Source organism: Octopus bimaculoides, chromosome 18 (genome assembly GCF_046866305.1).
Source record: "Octopus bimaculoides isolate indiv1 chromosome 18, ASM4686630v1, whole genome shotgun sequence".
Classification (NCBI taxonomy): Eukaryota; Metazoa; Mollusca; class Cephalopoda; order Octopoda; family Octopodidae; genus Octopus; species Octopus bimaculoides.
Window position 1 is genome coordinate 12,468,876 of NC_142945.1, and position 17,704 is coordinate 12,486,579.

Consider the following 17,704-nt stretch of genomic DNA (forward strand, 5'->3'; position numbering starts at 1 on the left):
ACCTTAATCCCCTGAGATTGCAGATAATACTTCTGAATCTCTTTGATTCTTTAAATGTGCTGGCCCCCTGATAATTAATCGATATTAATTAATATATTAATATATGACTAATTACCAGATGTTATAATTATATATATATATTATATATATATATATATATATAATATATATATATATATAATATATATATATATATATATATATATATATATATACACACACACACACATAGACATACGCACACACAAATCTGGAAATGTATCCCGTTATGAAAAAGATATTTCTTAATCCTTCCTTCAGAAATGTACTTAACGCACAGTGGTTTGTTTAAATTTGTTATTAAAATGCCAACATCTACCGAAAGCAATCATATCAAAATGAGTTTGTTGGATTTTTAACTCTTTCTTGTCCAAAGCATTTTCATAAGTTTGTCCCAACGTCCATGCTTGTTTTCAGGCGTTTTGTTAACCCTTGCTTCATGTGTTCTGAGTAATATAAAGCTTTCTTTTTTTATAAGTCCCAAGTTATTCTAGTTGTTGAAAAGAAAATTGGATTATGTATCATGCATGATGCATGGAAACCAGGGAAATACATTCTGTGTATCACATGCCATACACATGACAAAGTGTTAAATAGGACTTTAACATAGTAGATATAGCGTGATAATTTCGTGAGGAATTAAAGCTTCAGGCTCAATCACCCATATATATAAGTACGCACTTGTGTACGTCACTACATGTAGAAAAGTATCACTTGGTTGAATAGTTCAATAAAATGATGATCAATTCAGTCTATTCAAGTCATAAAATAGATTTTAATGTAGTGAATCGTTGAAGCCACAGATTTCCTCTCTATATCGTACATACTGGTGTAATTTCCTCTTGCCTCCTAATTGTCACTGGAGGATTAAAAACCTCTCGTCGAGTACACACGTTATCCAAACACTCAAGTATAGTGTCCAACTAATTATGACAGTAAACTATGGTTCCTTGTTATTAACTACTTTAATATTATGAACTGGGTCACTGAGAGTTGATTTTTTGATAATACGCTGTCTTACACTTGTGTTGTAATACGAACCTGCGATCGTTCAGTCGTTTGAACTTAACACAATCGATTTTGCCAACTGTTACATTTCATTTGAAACTCAATACAAGTCAGTTTATTGTTGTATATCAATATGCTTAGTATGGTTGTAAACACTGTCTGGATAGAAAGCCCCCTTAATAAGATCACTTAATATACATCTTGACTGTCACGTTTCGAGTTACTTTTAAAAACTTTTCATGTCCAATATAAACTTATATTTACTCTTTCTCTCTAGCACACACATTTGAATGTGACCTATGCTAGGCCTATAAAGATTCTAAATCGTGATAATCTAGTTTCGTATCGCGTATTCTCGTAATTTTGGGCTTTAACTCAAAAAAAATGTTAATAGCATATCTAAGTGAATTTTGCTGTATTTGATATTTTTTTTATTACTGATAAAATATTCCATTTTCATTATAGGCTAGCCAACCACCGGTTAGATTAACCAAGTTATGTCCAACATTTACCTCAAAACGAACTTCTGCTATACTAAAAGCCGCCAAAATATTAACTGATGGAGGAATAGTCGGTGTACCAACCGATACAGTATATGCACTAGCAGCTTCTTGCAAGTTACCAAATTCTATTAAAAACATCTACACAGTCAAAGAACGACCGTCTGAAAAACCAATTTGCATTTGTTTGTCAAATCTAAAGCAACTGGAGGAAGCGAAACCCGATTTCTGCGATCTTCTTTGGGCTTTTATGCGCTTGTGCTATCCTGGTAAAATAAGTTGTGTGGTACCAAAAGGCGAATGGTTGCTAAATCTAGGTCTTGGTGATGCCACGGAGTATATTGGAAACAAAGAAAGTGTTTGTATTCGGATTCCTGACTCTTCGATTTTGGCTTATCTCACACAACTGACGGGTCCCGTCGCTTTGAGTTCGGCTAACCCAAGTGGCGGAGAAGACAGTATACATCATGATATGGTTCTTGAAAGTCTAGGTTGGTTTCAATTTTATTTCGTTATTAAATTTTACTTTAGTTCTGTTTTATAGATATATACGTGTACACAAGTGTCTCCCTACCTACAGAAATATCTCCCCACACACTCACAGATTTTATTTCCCCATATCTTTCAGAAAAATGGAAATTTTTTAAATCAAAGTTTCTCCATACATGCCTCAAATGGTGTAGATTCCGATTATATCGGAATTTGTGAAAAGAAAAATCTCCATTTTTCAGAAAGTTATGAGGAAACAAAGTTAGGATGGCACACGTGGTGCGGAGGTAAAGAATACATACACCACCCATTTTCGACTAACAAAAACCCTAACCCTATACAGTGGGTGTACGTATTCTTTACTTTCACCCACTTGTGGAGCTATGCCAAACATTTTTTTTTTTTTAAATATTCAGGAATCCAACACATGTGTAAATAATTTATGAGCAAACGAGAGAGCTTACGATTATCAAGATTGTGTTTTATAGTATAATTCTATATAGGTGCATGTGTGACTGTGTGGTAAGGAGTTTACTTCGCAACCACATGCTTCCAGGTTCAGTCCCACTGAACTGCCCCACTGGGCAAATGTCTTCTACTATAGCTTTGGGAAAACCAAAGGCTTGTGTGTGGATTTGGTAGATGGAAACTGAAAGAAGCCTGTCGTGTGTGTGTGTGTGTGTATGTTTTCCCCCACCACCGCTTGATAACCGGTGTTGATGTGTTTATGTCCCCTAACGTAGCGGTTCGGCAAAAGAGACCCGACAGAATAAGTACCAGGCTTTAAATGAAAATAAGTAGTCGGGGATCTATTCAATTTGGTTCACAGATTTTTTTATTAATTTTTTTTAACTAAACAGTTTGAAACTTCATATACTGGTGGAATGTCTCGTGCAGAACACGGTTTATTTTGAACATTTTTGACAAAATTTCATATTTTAGAAGTTATTTCATGTTAAAGTCATCGTATTTGGGCAATTTCAACCAATCAATGACGTGTATTCAGTTGAAGAAAGCTACTGCTGCTTGTGATAGTAAACGAAGGGGAACAACCTCCAGGTCATCTCTACTAAATGTCACCACTCTGTTCTATTTTATCTTTTGTGTACTGCCTGTGTTGTATATTGCACGCTTTCTTTTTTTTTTTTTTTGTTCTCACGCCAGAGTAACCAGTATACATTGAAAAATCAACACCAAGAAGGAAGAAATATTATTTACATATATTTATTCGTTTGCCCGACATCGGTATTTTATCTACAAGTAATGCACACCAGTGTTTAAAAGACCTATAGAGCTACGAGTCCTCAGTTAACCTTTTTGTTGTTGACGTGTATGTAGTTTCAAAATGCTTTATTTTACAACTATGAAATGTATTGTTATTGTCATGATTTTATATTACCATAATCAACAACAAACACATTTCATCAATATAAAAGTCTTCGTTATCAAAACATGAAGATAAAACAAAACAAATAGCGGCTTATACACCGGAAAATACAGTAATTGTAGTGGCAGTGACAAGTTCGCTTGCTGGTTGCTAGTGTAGAAGGGAGGGAAAGAGTAAGGAATGCATGGTGCTGATTAGAAAGGATAAAGGTGGCATCGTCTTCGCTCGACATATGTATAGAACAGAGTGGTGACATTTAGTAGAGATGACCCGGAAGTTGTTTCTCTTCGATTACTATTGCAAACAGCAGTAGATTTCTTCAACCGAATACACGTCGTCGATTGGTTGAAATTACACAAATACAACAACTTTAACACGAAATAACTTCTAAAAAGTTCAAAGTAAACCGTCTTCTGTGTGAGACATTTCGCCAGCATATGAAGTTTCAAACTGTTTAGTTAAAAATATTTTTTTTAATTTGTGCGCTAAATTGAGCAGATCCGTACTTGGGTCGAATAGTTCGACTAAAATTCCTCAAGGTGGTGCCCCAGCATGGCCTCAGTCTAATGACTGAAACAAGTAAAAGATAAAACAAAATACATGCCATACTAATGAATTTTATAGACACCCAGGAGAAACCAGCATATTGTTTTGTTTGTTTTTTATATACCAGAGACCATTGTTTACATATATATTTGACGACTTTGCCAAAATATCAATATAATCACCTTGCATGCCTTATCATTTATACAGGCCACAAGATTGATGGAATGATCTGTGATGGAGAATCTCGAGAAACTGCTCCGTCAACAGTTGTAAACTGTGTAAATATCAACAAAGGTAAATAACTGCGTTCAGAATCTTGTTACTATTTAATCTTAAGCCATTGATGACAATCTTGTTATATAAATGGTTTTTTTCCCCAGAGAGCATTCAGGTCTACATTATTCAATGTGCTCTTCATTTCCAAGGCTGTGGGGTGTAATCTGAGGATAATTTGTCTTATCTTTAGTAGGCTGAGTGAACATGTACTACAGTTGTAGGCAACCTGCAGCCTGTTGGACCTTCTGAATGACATGCCTAACGAAAAATTATCCATGATTTTTTTTTTTTTTGTCTTTAGTAGTGCAGGCGAAATTCTGGTTTAAGTACCCCATATAATCCCTCATAACTTATTTACTTTTTGGAATTTTCAGAAAATGTTTGTGTATTTAGGATCTACACATGGGAATTCATACAATTCAGAAAAAAAATTTTTTTTAATTTTTAACCCCACTACCTATAATCCTAAAATTTTCACCTTGGGCAAATGTCTTCTACTATAGCCTCAGGCTAACCAAAGCCTTAGGAGTGGATTTGGTAGAGGGAAACTGAAAGAAGCCCATTGTATATATATATATAGTGTGTGAGTATATGTTTGTCCCCCCAACATCACTTGACAACCGATGCTGGTGTGTTTACGTCCCTGTAACTTAGCAGTTCAGCAAAAGAGACCGATAGAATAAGTACTAGGCTTACAAAAGAATAAGTCCTGGGGTCGATTTGCTTGACTAAAGGCAGTGCACCAGCATGGCCACAGTCAAATGACTGAAACAAGTAAAATAGTCTTATTCATTTTTTTTTAAAGTCAGTTTAAAACACAGGCAGTTCGAATTTTTTGCTTAGATAATAGCAGTGGACCGCCCTTGAGTGCATTATTATTCCATTAAATGTGTTTATGGGGAGAAAAATATAGAAAAACATCAAAATGACAAAGAAACAAGGAAGGTATCGGGTGATCATGGGATGTGCTGAAAATACCAGCTAAATCGCCCTTGAATCCCCCCCCCCCAATTTTTTTTTTTTTTTGCATAATCTTAAGAATTCCCATGTATAGAACAAATTTTGCAAAAATTTTCTGAAAATTCCAGGATCAATAAAATAAGCACCAATTGGAAACTGGGATCAATGTCATTGACTTCTCCCTCCCTTGAGCCAAAATTTGAAATCAATACCACAGATTGTATTGACCAAAGAAATTTTTTATTGTGTTGTTTTTTTTTTAATTATGATAGGACATGAACTGAGAGATTTGGCTGCTATCTCTTCCAGGTTATGCAACCACAGAGAGGCTTCCCACATCCCTTGTCAAAGCAACATGTTTAATGTGATATTGTATTTAACTAATGTCATTCAATATGGTCTGATTAGCACCTGGCTTCCATTTTCTAAATTGACAACCTTTGGTTCCTATTCTAACAAATACTTGGTCACACCATTGTGCTGCCAAGCAAAGTTCAATCCCCGAGATGAAAAAATTAAATTAACAATCAACATATTTTTGACACTATTGTACTTATTAAACAGCAAGTCATTATTTGTAATATATCAGACATAAAAGAAAAAACAGGGGCTATTTTCTCATAAAATTGCAGACCGTGATTGAATGGGAATAAACGAGACCAATGAAGCCCTAATATGCGTTCTGGCAAAATCTGTAGGAGGAATTAAATTCAACATTACAAGCAAATGCAATTATTGCTAATTGGAACTATATTACTGTAGTATTTACTGTGAACTAAGTTGTTGAGGACAAACTTTATGGCCCCTGGTAGTACATAGTACCAGGATTAAGGAGTTTTCTGACACCCTGATCAGCCCATCCATCTGAAGGTTTGAAGATAAATATTGCCTTTAATCAGAGGCAGTTTTCTTCCCTATTTGGGTCAGTTTAACAAAACAGAGTAGGTGGACGACTTTCATTTTATGACCAGTCTTAAAGACAAGTGTTACATTTGTGAGTAATTTCTTTAATTGCTTCACCAGACCTAGTGATTTTCAGAAGACCAGTTTCTCTCAAGTCCAAAACATTTCCTGGAACACTTCTTTCTCATCATGATTAAAGCAAAAATAGAATAAAACACCTTCTGAAAGGTTATGAATATGAAATTCTTAGAAATACCTGTTCAACCATGGTAATCCACCCAACTCATGCCAGTAACGTAAACGGACATAAAATGATGGTGTCCATTTTAATTCCACAAATGACCTGGAAAAAAATGTGCTATTATTCCAAGTCATTCAATGAGGTGGGTTAATTTTTTAAAATTTATTCAATGAAGCTGGACTACAGACCATATAGTCATGATTTCAAAATTGATTATAGGTATAGCTTAAGGTGGAGGTGCATTGATTTAGTGGTTTGGGTGTTGGACTCATGATCATAAGATTGTGGTTACTATTCCTGGACTGGGTGATACGTATTCTTGAGCAAAGCACTTCATTTCACATTGCTCCGGTCCATCAACTGGCAAAAATGAGTAATCCTGCAACACATCAGCATCTTGCCTAAGGAGAAATATATACACCAGAGAAACCAGAAAACTAGCCCTATGCGCCTTACAGAGTTATGTGGACTAACCATAACTCACTTGTACCAGTGTCACAACGACAAAAAGAAAAAAAAGCAACCAGTACACTCTATAAAGGGGTTGGTGTTAGGAAGGGCATCCAGCCATAGAAATCATGCCAAAGCTGACATTGTGGTCTGATGCAGCTCTGCAGCTTGTTGGATCCTGTCAAACTGTTCAACCCATGCTAGCACAAAAAATACGTTAAATGATGATGATGATAATAGCTGTATGGTCAAGAAGTTTGTTAGTATGTGATTTTCAAGTTTGATTCCATCTTGGTAACATCTTGTACAACCTCAGGTTGTCAAATACCTTGAAATTTTGTAGATGAAAACTGTACAGATACCTATCACCTATCATATTTGCATGTGCATATACAAATACACACAGACACACACACGTGTGTGTGTGTGTGACTTTGTCTTTGCATGGACACTGCTTAACAGCAGTGACATTTATGCCACCCATGAACAATGTTGAGCAGCTTGGCAGATTGATGTGCTAAGACAAATAGAATAAAGTACCTTCTTTGAAAACAAGGGTTGGCATCAAGAAGAGGATCTGACCAAAGAAGTCTCATCTAATCCATACAAAGAAAAAAGCAAATGTAAACTCAATGATTGTGTCAGCGTTGTAACCAAGGCAAATAACTCTACATTAGCAATATTTAAGTCTTGATAGCTAGGGAAAATTAATGAAAAAAAATTATCTGCAATAATAGATTGATAAGAAAAGAAATAGCAAGTTATTGATGAAAAATATCTTAAAAAGAATGTTTCTTTTTCAGGTGAAATTTCCTTCTTCAGAATTGGATGTGCACCACAAGACCATGTTGAAAATCTGTTTGAAGAAGCCAAAAAAGAAATCAACTTCAAACCACAAATTATTGTGGAAAAGAATCTCAAATGAGAATAGAATCTCAAATAATTTCAGTTTCTGAAAGAAAATAACATCCAGGATTTAATAAATCTTCCATTTTCGAAAATTTCGGTAAAACAATAATTTTTTTTAAATTATGGAAGATTTCCATTAAGAATCCAAACATGAAACTGTTGCAACACAGTAACGCCATACTTGTCCAATTTTGTAAGCGGGGATTTAAGTCTTCATTTTCTTTTTAAATTCCTTTACTGCCATTTTTCCTCTACATCTAAATTACACTATTTCCAGTCAACAAGCAAGCAGTCACTCAGCTTACCACAATGACAGCTCAATCTCCTAACCTAGCTTCTTAAAAACTGTGGATACACAACTAATCTAGCAGTCACATTCAAGTCTTACATTGACTGTTTCTTCTCTTGATATCACCCTCAATAAAATATACAAAATCAAACACAAACTAAAATGAAAATGTAACATTTACCAGCTGAGAGATTCAATCAAGAACAGCAAAGATCCAATCAACAAACATAAAAATTAATTATGTCAGCTGGATGTTCCACAGTCTATATCAATATTTAAATTTTATCTTTGTCAAAGTAAACACTTTCTCATGCATATTTATTTCTGAAATAGTTTGGGATTTCTGGACTATTTACCTCATGTTTCATATTGTATCTTATAGAAAATGACCAAAGAATAGAACGAAAACATTAGTATAATATAGAAATGCAAAGAATGAAGTAAATAGTCTGAACATTTCAAACCTCTCAGACCTTTCCATTAAATATCAAGAATAATTTTAAATTGCATTGATAATAACTTTACATTTTTTGTGGTATCATAGAACTTGAGTCATTGAAATAAAAACTATTAGACATAAGCTACAGCATTTGAAATCTTTATTTCACTTTAAACCACAGAAACAGGTTCAAGTCACTCCATTAGTTTAATACTGTTTTCTTCTGAATGAACATCCTGTAAATAAAGGAAAAAAAAAAAAGGTTTGTTTAGGTAATATGAAAACCATATGGAATAAAGGAACAAATGGTTGAAAAAGAGAATGATCGGCTGGTCATAAAGTATAAATGTCAAATGGATCTATACGAAATGTGTGTTTCTGAGAAACAAAAACAGGAAGAAGGATGTGAGGTAAGTAAGAACCACAAGAGGGGGAAAATGTGAATGAGAAACAATCAAATGTAGACTGTCATGTGACTAAGTAGAAATGATAAGGTATGACATGACTAACAAACAAAAATATTTTCTTCATTCTCTTACGTTGTTTATACATCATTTGCAATTACATGCCACATAAAAAGAATTGGTGATGGTGCCATGTAAAAAGTTCTCTAATGGTTCTGCCAATCTGCCACCATTTTACATCATAAAATTATAAGGTTATAAGATAAAATCACTGTCGCACGACAACCACTGGGAAAATTGAAACTTGGTAAGTTATAGTAAGGCCAGACGAGCCCAAAGGTATTTTTAACCCACTCTGCAGAGTGGTTGGTGTTGGGAAGGGCATCCAGCTGTAAAAACCGTGCCAAAGACAGACACATAAGTATGGTACATGCTGCAGCCTGGTCAGCTGTCAAGCCGTTGAACCCATGTCAGCATGGAAGGACGTGCTGACGATTTGGCATGGCTGACTGGACACTGGACTTCTTTTTTTTTTGGTAACTACAATAACTTCTTGGCACTGGAGATAAACAAACATGCACATGTAGAAATATAAACATACAGATAGAAAGGAAGAAACATTACACTAAGTCAGCATCAAATTAACAATACCTAAACATTTTTGCCAAAATGTGTTTTGCACCTTGCTTTACCCTTGGACATCATCAGTGGCATTGAGAAGGGAAACTTGCATGCATGAGCAAGCTACAAGTCCTCCACAAAATAAACCTTGCCCAGGCCTCTCCTTTGGAAAGGACATGAGGAAGTTTCTACATGCAGAAACTTATGGTCTGTCATGACTGTAGACCACCTAGAAGTAGAGGGTCTCTGAAACTGATGAGATTTATATAAATAATGGTCCAATTTGATCGTCTGTAAATCAACATTTGGGGGGAGGCAATTAATAGCAGATACTCTCATGGTGCAGTAACAAGGAACTATCAAGCTACATAAACAGGGGTGCTAGCACAGTATCTCAGGTAATTGTCCTGCACTATAGCCCTGGGCTGGCCAAAGCCTTGTGAGTGAATTTTGTGGACAGAAACTGAAAGAAGCTTGTTGTGTGTGTGTGTGTGTGTATGCATACATGTGTGTGTATACTGTTTCCTTGTCTTGACATTGCAACATAGTTGTAAACACGTCGCTGTCATGCAGTGTCCTTTGTGAGAACATGTCTAGCCATGAGGAAATATTAGCTTATTTGGAAACAGATGAGGGTTGGTGACAGGAAGAACATCCAGCCATAGAAAATCTGTTTCAACAATTTCTATCCAATCCATGCAAGCATGGAAATGTGGACAATAAAATGACGATGATAAACCTGAGAACAATAAGTGTCATTAGTTACAAGTCTTCAATGAGCCAATCACATGTTCATTGCATTTACAACAGTCAAAGGTGTTAAAGAATTCTCTTCAAATTAGGTAGGACAAATATTTGAAGGTTGCTCTGAAGACACTGAGCCTTACAAAGGAGATGACAATGGACCAAGATGTCTGGCATCTTGCTGTTCTCAAGAAGATCTGTCCACTACAGCAGAATTGATAACAGTCCTGGTGCCACGTAAAAAGTACCCAGTACACTCTGTGCTGATGCCACATAAAGCGCAGTCAGTCCACTCTGCCAAAACAAACACAGTAGCCTAGGGTAGTTTTCTACCTAGCTGGCTCCTGTCAACTAACCTATCCATGTATGCATGGAAGACAGACGTTAAACAATGATGACACATATCACATATATTTACAAAACGAAACTTGAAATTTTGAAAAGAATTGTGAAGTGCATCAGAATGTTTTGTGCATGTGTGCTTGTCCAACAATTTTTGTTTTACACATTAAACTCTGATGCAACCTTATTCTACACAATCTGAAAGGCATTTGAAGAAAATTTCACTTGAAAACATCCATTTTTTTGAAAGTCATAAGGAAACAAAGTCAGTGGGGGGTTACATTTGTGTAGATATCCCTTCTTTTGTTTCAATCATTAGACTGCAGCCATGCTGGGTCACCACCCTGAATAATTTTAGTCAAATTGACCCCACTACAGTTAAGTTATGGGAACATAACAACACCAGTTGTCAAGTGATGAAGAGGGGCAAATACAAGACACAAAGACATGTGTGCACACACATATATATACACACACACAACAGGCTTCTTTCAGTTTCTGTCTCCCAAATACATTCACAAAGCCTTGGTGGGCCTGAGGTCATAGAAGACATTTGCTCAAAAGTGCCACACTGGGGCTGAACCCAGGACCATGAGGTTGGGAGGCAAACTTCTTACGACATAGCCATGCCTGCGCCTATAAGCATGCCAAGCTTTCCTTTAGAGCCAACAGAGCTTGGCAATAGTGTCATTAAAGGCATTGCCATCAGAACATAAAGAGCTGGCACAAATACTACAGATTATCTTGTCTGATGCGCTAACAGTTCCACCAAATCTACTGTCCTAGATTAGATCCCTGTTTTTTTCATTGACTTGGAAACATTGAAAGGCAAAGTTGATCTTGGCAGGACTTGAATTTCTGAGCGCAGAGTTGGAAGAAACACTGCAAAATATGCTGGCAACTCAACCAAAAGGTGCACACATATCACACACATTTACATGAAGAGCTTTCATTCAGTTCTTGTTACAAAAAAAAAAAAAAAGAGGCATAGGTCAATCCTAGACTATGGTAGAAAATATTCACACAAGATGCTGTGAAATAGGCATGATTGCAGAACCAAATAGCTGCAAAGCAAATTTCTTAATTATGTATAATGTTAAATTGACACTGTCAATCAGAAAGGAAAAAAAAGAAAAAATAATCAAATGAATGGCATGTTCATTTCTTACCTTCTGTAAGTCTGGCTTTGCCTCCTGTGGGCTGACATAATACAGTTGAACATCCAACACATAAAACAACAGTTTGAGCATGACTGAATACTGTGGTGATTTTATAACAGCCTGAAAAATACAAAACATAGCATGAAAAGCACTGACTTGGTATATATGTGTGTGTATGTGTGTGAAACTTTTAACTCTTTAGCATTTGCATTATTCTGTCAGAAGTAAAGCTTTTTTATTCAAATTGTTTTGAATCAATGCATTATCTTGTAGCTGAGATTTTGATAAGGTAACTATTAATTTTTAGAATGACATTGTAGGATAGGTGTGAGACACCAGACCTGGACAGTTTCAACATAAGACAGGAAGAATATTTTGGCCGGATATGGCTAGTTTCAGTGCCAAAAGGGTTAAAATATCCTGAAAATTGAAACTGCTTTCTCTTAACTTGGTAACCATCATCATCACTTTGACGTCCCCTTCTCTATGCTTGCATGGGTGAGAAGGAATTCGTCGAGACATTTTCTATAGCTCAGTGCCCTTCCTGTCACCAACTCTCACTTATTTCCAAGCAAAGTAATATTTCCCATGATCAGACATGTTTACACGGGAGATTGAAAATGAATAACATTGCTAGTATGATGGTGACACTTGTTTGCAACTATTCACTATGTCGAGATGAGCAACTGCAAACCCACACATATACAACAGGCTTCTGTCAGTTTCCATCAAACAAATCCACTCACAAAGCTCTTGTCAACTTGGGGTTTTTACAGAAGACACCCAAGGTGCCATGCAATAGGACTGAACCTAAAACCACATGGTTGGGAAGCAAACCTCTTACCCATACAACCATGTCAGTGCCTATATATATCACATGACCAACCAGAGTATCAGATGTTGTTATACAGGGTGTCCACAAAGTCTGGGTACATGTGGATTAACACATACTTTAAGAGATTATTATTTCTTATAGTTAATTGTTTATGCTATGATTTTATTTACTCCATGTACCCACATGGGGATTAACACATAGTTCAAGAAATTATTATTTCTTATATTTAATTGTTTATGCTATGATTTTATTTACTCCATGTACCTAGACCTTGTGGACACCCTGTATATTGCTGGTCACAACGTTCGTTGCATTGTTTTAGCTTTCGAATGATGCCACCTCACTGCTGGCTGGGCAAGCAGGTCAACATTCCTTCTGTTGCAGGGTTTATCCATTTATAACTGAATGGACTGGGACAATATGAAATGAAGGGCTTTGCTCAAGAACACAACATGCAGCCATGCAGCTCAGTTCGTGAATTGAACCCAAGATTGCTAAATCATAAATGCAATACCTTAACAACTAGGTCACGTGTCTTCATGTGCCTATATATATATATATATATATATATATGTATATATATATATATATATATATATATATATATATATATATATATATATATCATCATCGTTTAACGTCCGCCTTCCATGCTAGCATGGGTTGGACGATTTGACTGAGGACTGGTGAAACCGGATGGCAACACCAGGCTCCAATCTAATTTGGCAGAGTTTCTACATACATACACACACACACACACGTGTCTTGAATTGCATGCACTATAATAACTGTTATAATTTAATCATCCATAGTCTGATATAATATTTTGGAATACAAAAATTCCTTCTTCAGATATCCCTAGGAATTGATCGAGTCATTGCTATAATTGTTTTTTTGGGGTTTTTTCTGGAAGTGTCTCTGCAGTGGTCTCACGAAGCTCCTTCCAGAATTCTTCATGAGAAGTGCATGAGGGTGGCCATGTCACAAGTTCATGTGTGCTGGCACATCCGTAGCACCGCTTCTAAGTTTTGTATTATACGTGCAGTTTCCTTCAGAAAACATCTAGACAGATGCCGGAACACCGACAAAAGCATAGCAATCACAATTGAGGCCAATGAAAGAAATTTGGGTAATCTAAGAATTAAGGAAGCTATACTCATAGACAGACTAGGGCTCCAACTTAACAACAGACTGGAGGTTGGCAGTCAATATATTATTTAACTATATCTGCATGTGTGGAAGTTCATTTTTGATAACATGCTCATGTATTATTTATAAAAAAAAAAAAAAAGGAAACTGCATGTATAATACATAACTTAGAAGCAGCGCTATGGATGTGCCAGCACACACGAGCTTGAGACATGGCCACCCTTACGCACTTCTCATGAGGAATTCCAGAAGGAGCTTCATGAGACCACTGCAGAGACGCTTCCGGGGGGGGGGGGAAACCCGTTGCTAATAGTGTGAATACTTAAGCGGATGTTAGATGAGAATGATGATGACAACATTTCTAGAGCTGGTGGTATGATAAATTACACCAGCTCTTACTAGAAGGTTGCTAAGATAGGAAGAATATCCAGCTGCACAAAAAGCTATGCTGCACCGACTCATTCCTGATTCTGGAAAAGATCCATCACAGACTGAGAATATGGACTTTGAAAGTTTCCTATTTTTTCAATCTCCATTCAACATTTCAACAGATGGCTTCATTAATTAAACCCGCTGTTAAGATAAGGTTAAAGGTTAATAAGGTACTTGAAAGCAGTTAACTTACCTGGGCATTTGACATCCATAAAGTAACTGTTTGGAGACTGTACAAGTCTTTTTAGCTTACATTTCCTTCGTTCCTTTTCTAAGGAAGGATGCAATAAATCTTTAGCGAGCTGCAATGACAAAAACGAAAACATAAAATAAAAATATTTAACACATTGGCAACGTCTATTTTTAGAAATACTTAAAAGGCAGGTATTTTTTTTTCTCTCCTCACTCTTATGTAAATATTTGGAAATATTGCTTCTCAAAAGACTGAAAGTCTACAGCAGAAGAAAATGTCTTTCAATGAAAGAATCTTGATAAATATTAAATTTATATCAAACAGACCTAACAAGATAAAATCAGTGATAACACTAGGTTTGTTATCAAAACATTTATGTTTGAGCTCGTTATGTTGAGCTACAGGTTAGCTTTGATCGAGAGCAAGAGCGTTCCTGTTGTGGTCATCCCAGCTTTCTGCACACCAGGAACAAAATCTTGTACCAAAATTTTAATAAGCCCTTACCGAACAGGCCTATGATCAGAAGCATTTCAAGTCATGACCATCTCGTATTTTACCTGTGCAGGTAACACGGGACTGTTTAATTTAATGTAACCTTTTCAAAGACAGTGGCAGGGAATGATTTGTGGGGAGTTTAGCTGGGATATAATATAACAAATCAAACGATCACATAGACTCCATCTGGTTCAAATTAAGCTGACATTTAAACATGGTCCCATTGACATACATAGACACATGATAAATTGAAAACGACACGTTTAGCAAAAGAATATCCCCGGTTAAGATTCCATTACTTTACTAGGACGAAAGGAACTGTATATACAATGAACATCATTATTGGTTTATTATCGACAGAACTGTATGATTGAAAGAATTAATATAATCGATAGTTTAATGTTGATACGAAGTACTGTTAAAAGAGGAAATTAAATTTAATGTGGATTTTTATACATGTAAACAGACATTAGATATTAAATTTAATTCTAAAATCAGTGTATTAACATTATTGAGACAAAAATCGATAATGATTTGCAATAACGAGAGTAAGAAATTGATGACTGACCGGCATTCTGCTCTGTCAAACGATGCAAAAAGGAAGAAGCGGAGGCAGGTTTACATTATATAGTCATAGTCACAGACATATTCTAAGCCGTATTGTCGTATTCAAACGCTGTCACAATCGGAGATTATTAAAGTTTATTAATAGTTATTTTTGCAGGTAAAACGCTGAACCCTTGATGTTAATTGATAAAATCCACTTTAAATGTGTTATTATTTATTATACGTCATTAAAAGATTTATAAAACTATGTATAAATATCGTTTATGAGGGAAAACAGAAAGCATGGGTCAAATTGCACAATAGTTCGATCATATTGTGCAATGCAATATTGCGCAATAATATTTTTCTGTCTGTATATCTTTTACAGGTCAATGATGCAAACTGTGTGTCGCCATAATTGCACAGAATATATATCTCTCTTTCTCTCTGCATCTATCTATCTATCATCGTCGTTGCTATAAAATGCTTGGTCGGACCGAATTTATTGAAGTAGATTTCCTACGGCCTGATGCCCTTCCTCTTACTAATCTTTACCTGTTGCCAAGCAAGGTGATATTTCCCGATGGCCAAACATGGTTTTTGCTAAAAATTGTGAAAATGAATTTTTTAAAAATATGTAAAACACAGACTGGAAGTATTTCTACGTGAAGAAGGCTAAAGATGTCAAGTGGTAAATATATTTACCTCTCATACATGCTGACATTTTTATGGTTTATGGGTGTGTTTGTTTGCATTTGTCCCCCCACCCACCCACTGCTTGACAAACTATGTTGGTTTGTTTACATTCCTGTAACTTAGCAGTTTGGCAGAATGAACTGATAGAATAAATACCAGACTTCAACAAAATTAAGTTGGGGGGGGGCAATCTGACTAAACCGTTCAAACCAATGCCCTAGCATGGCTGCAGTCCAATGACTGAATCAATTAAAAGATAAAAGATAAAAAGATAACATCTTTACTCATTAATATGCACAACCATAAATCTATAGATTTCTTATTCTTCTAAATTTATATTTTCAACTGGAATTGTTGGAAAAGAAGCTGGAGAAGGAAGCATGCATTGTAGAGCTGAGAGAAAAGTTATATACTGTAGGGTTTGTCTAAGGCGCTGAACAACATGGCACTGGCCCTGCACTAATCTGTCACAGATCAAAATAAGCATTAAAATTCCTAGTCCCCCACTGCAGTCTGCCTCCAACATCTCATATGATTTAAGAAAGTTATAGGACTTAATCTTACATTTCAATCAATTGTATATATTTATCTCAGTTAATAACATATCTTTGAGCCATATCACTTTGATTAAACCATGTTATCTATGAACTAATGAGAACAGCCTCTATGTGGTTATTCAACCTGCTTGAAGTAGCAGCCAAATGTCTCTCAAATCATACTCTTCCATCTTAATAAACAAAAAAAAAGACATATTTGATCCTATAATCCTAGATTACACCATGCCTGGAAAATGTTGAAATGGTCACAGCTGGGACATCTTTAATCATGTGTTTGCTAGATCAGAGATGACATAGGACCAAACAACAAGGCACCAACAAGGAATAGCCTATTTAGTAAATAAGTATACATATTTAGTAAGTACAGTAATCCCTTGTCATCTTGCGGCTCACCTATCGCAGTTTATTATTTAAGCTTATGTCGATTCCTCGGTGGTGTTGTTTTGTGTTTATAATAAAATAAATATATACAAATTATAAAAATAATTTTAAAAAATATATACAGTAGAGAAGTGTTTCTACTTCGTGGATTTTTACCTATTGCGGGGGATTATGGAACATAACACCTGCGATAGTCGAGGGATTACTGTATACATATTTAGTAAAGAAATGAATAATTAAAATAATGTTTATTTATGCAAAAACTTTTTTTTTTTTCAAAATATTCTTTAAAATGGTATGTTAGTATGGGACTGCCGCATGATAGGATGTGAAGAGATGGTGGAAGACCTCAACTGAACCAACAGTACTTCTTAAATTGATGATGTGTAGAGGAATCCAAAAAGATCAACAGTCAGGACCACCAAGCTCTATCAAGTGAGTAACTGCAACACATCCACTGGGGTGGCATCCATGGTTGTGTATTCAGCTAATGAAAGATTCACTATAACTCAAGCTCCCATTTCAAATCCATTGGATGGTGACAGAGTCATAGGAATCCACATAAAGCAGTGAAAGTAAAATATATGTAAGTTCTGCTTTAAAAATACAATGGAAAAATAAAATGATGCTTTTTTTTTTTTTTTTGTTACTAAATTTGTCAAAAATGATTTAGCTGACTTTGAATGCAAACTGCTCAGTTTTATACTTTGAAA

General features: G+C 35.6%; 2 protein-coding genes and 1 long non-coding RNA gene across 3 annotated transcripts in view; 2 read left to right on the plus strand and 1 right to left on the minus strand.

The window, feature by feature from the left end:
* The window catches only part of LOC106868648 (uncharacterized), a 33,669-nt gene extending 25,092 nt beyond the window's left edge, over positions 1–8,577 (plus strand). Inside the window, exons 8-10 of the mRNA XM_089365782.1 lie at positions 1,513–2,038; positions 4,177–4,263; positions 7,603–8,577. Coding sequence (XP_089221908.1) covers positions 1,513–2,038; positions 4,177–4,263; positions 7,603–7,724 — 735 coding nt within the window. The 3' untranslated portion in view covers positions 7,725–8,577. The remainder of the gene's footprint in view (positions 1–1,512; positions 2,039–4,176; positions 4,264–7,602) is intronic.
* Positions 8,578–8,579: 2 nt separating this feature from the next.
* LOC106868652 (small ribosomal subunit protein eS27-like) lies at positions 8,580–15,537 on the minus strand. Its single transcript, XM_014914018.3, has 4 exons — positions 15,380–15,537; positions 14,317–14,425; positions 11,717–11,827; positions 8,580–8,672 (listed from the first exon to the last, which is right to left on the minus strand). Exons 1-4 carry the CDS (start codon positions 15,383–15,385, stop codon positions 8,644–8,646), a joined length of 255 nt encoding a protein of 84 aa, XP_014769504.1. The 5' UTR covers positions 15,386–15,537; the 3' UTR covers positions 8,580–8,643.
* Positions 15,538–15,651: 114 nt separating this feature from the next.
* Positions 15,652–17,581, plus strand: LOC149131999 (uncharacterized). Its single transcript, XR_016244943.1, has 2 exons — positions 15,652–16,048; positions 17,296–17,581. It is a non-coding gene; the product is annotated as an uncharacterized LOC149131999 (long non-coding RNA).
* Positions 17,582–17,704: the final 123 nt, after the last annotated feature.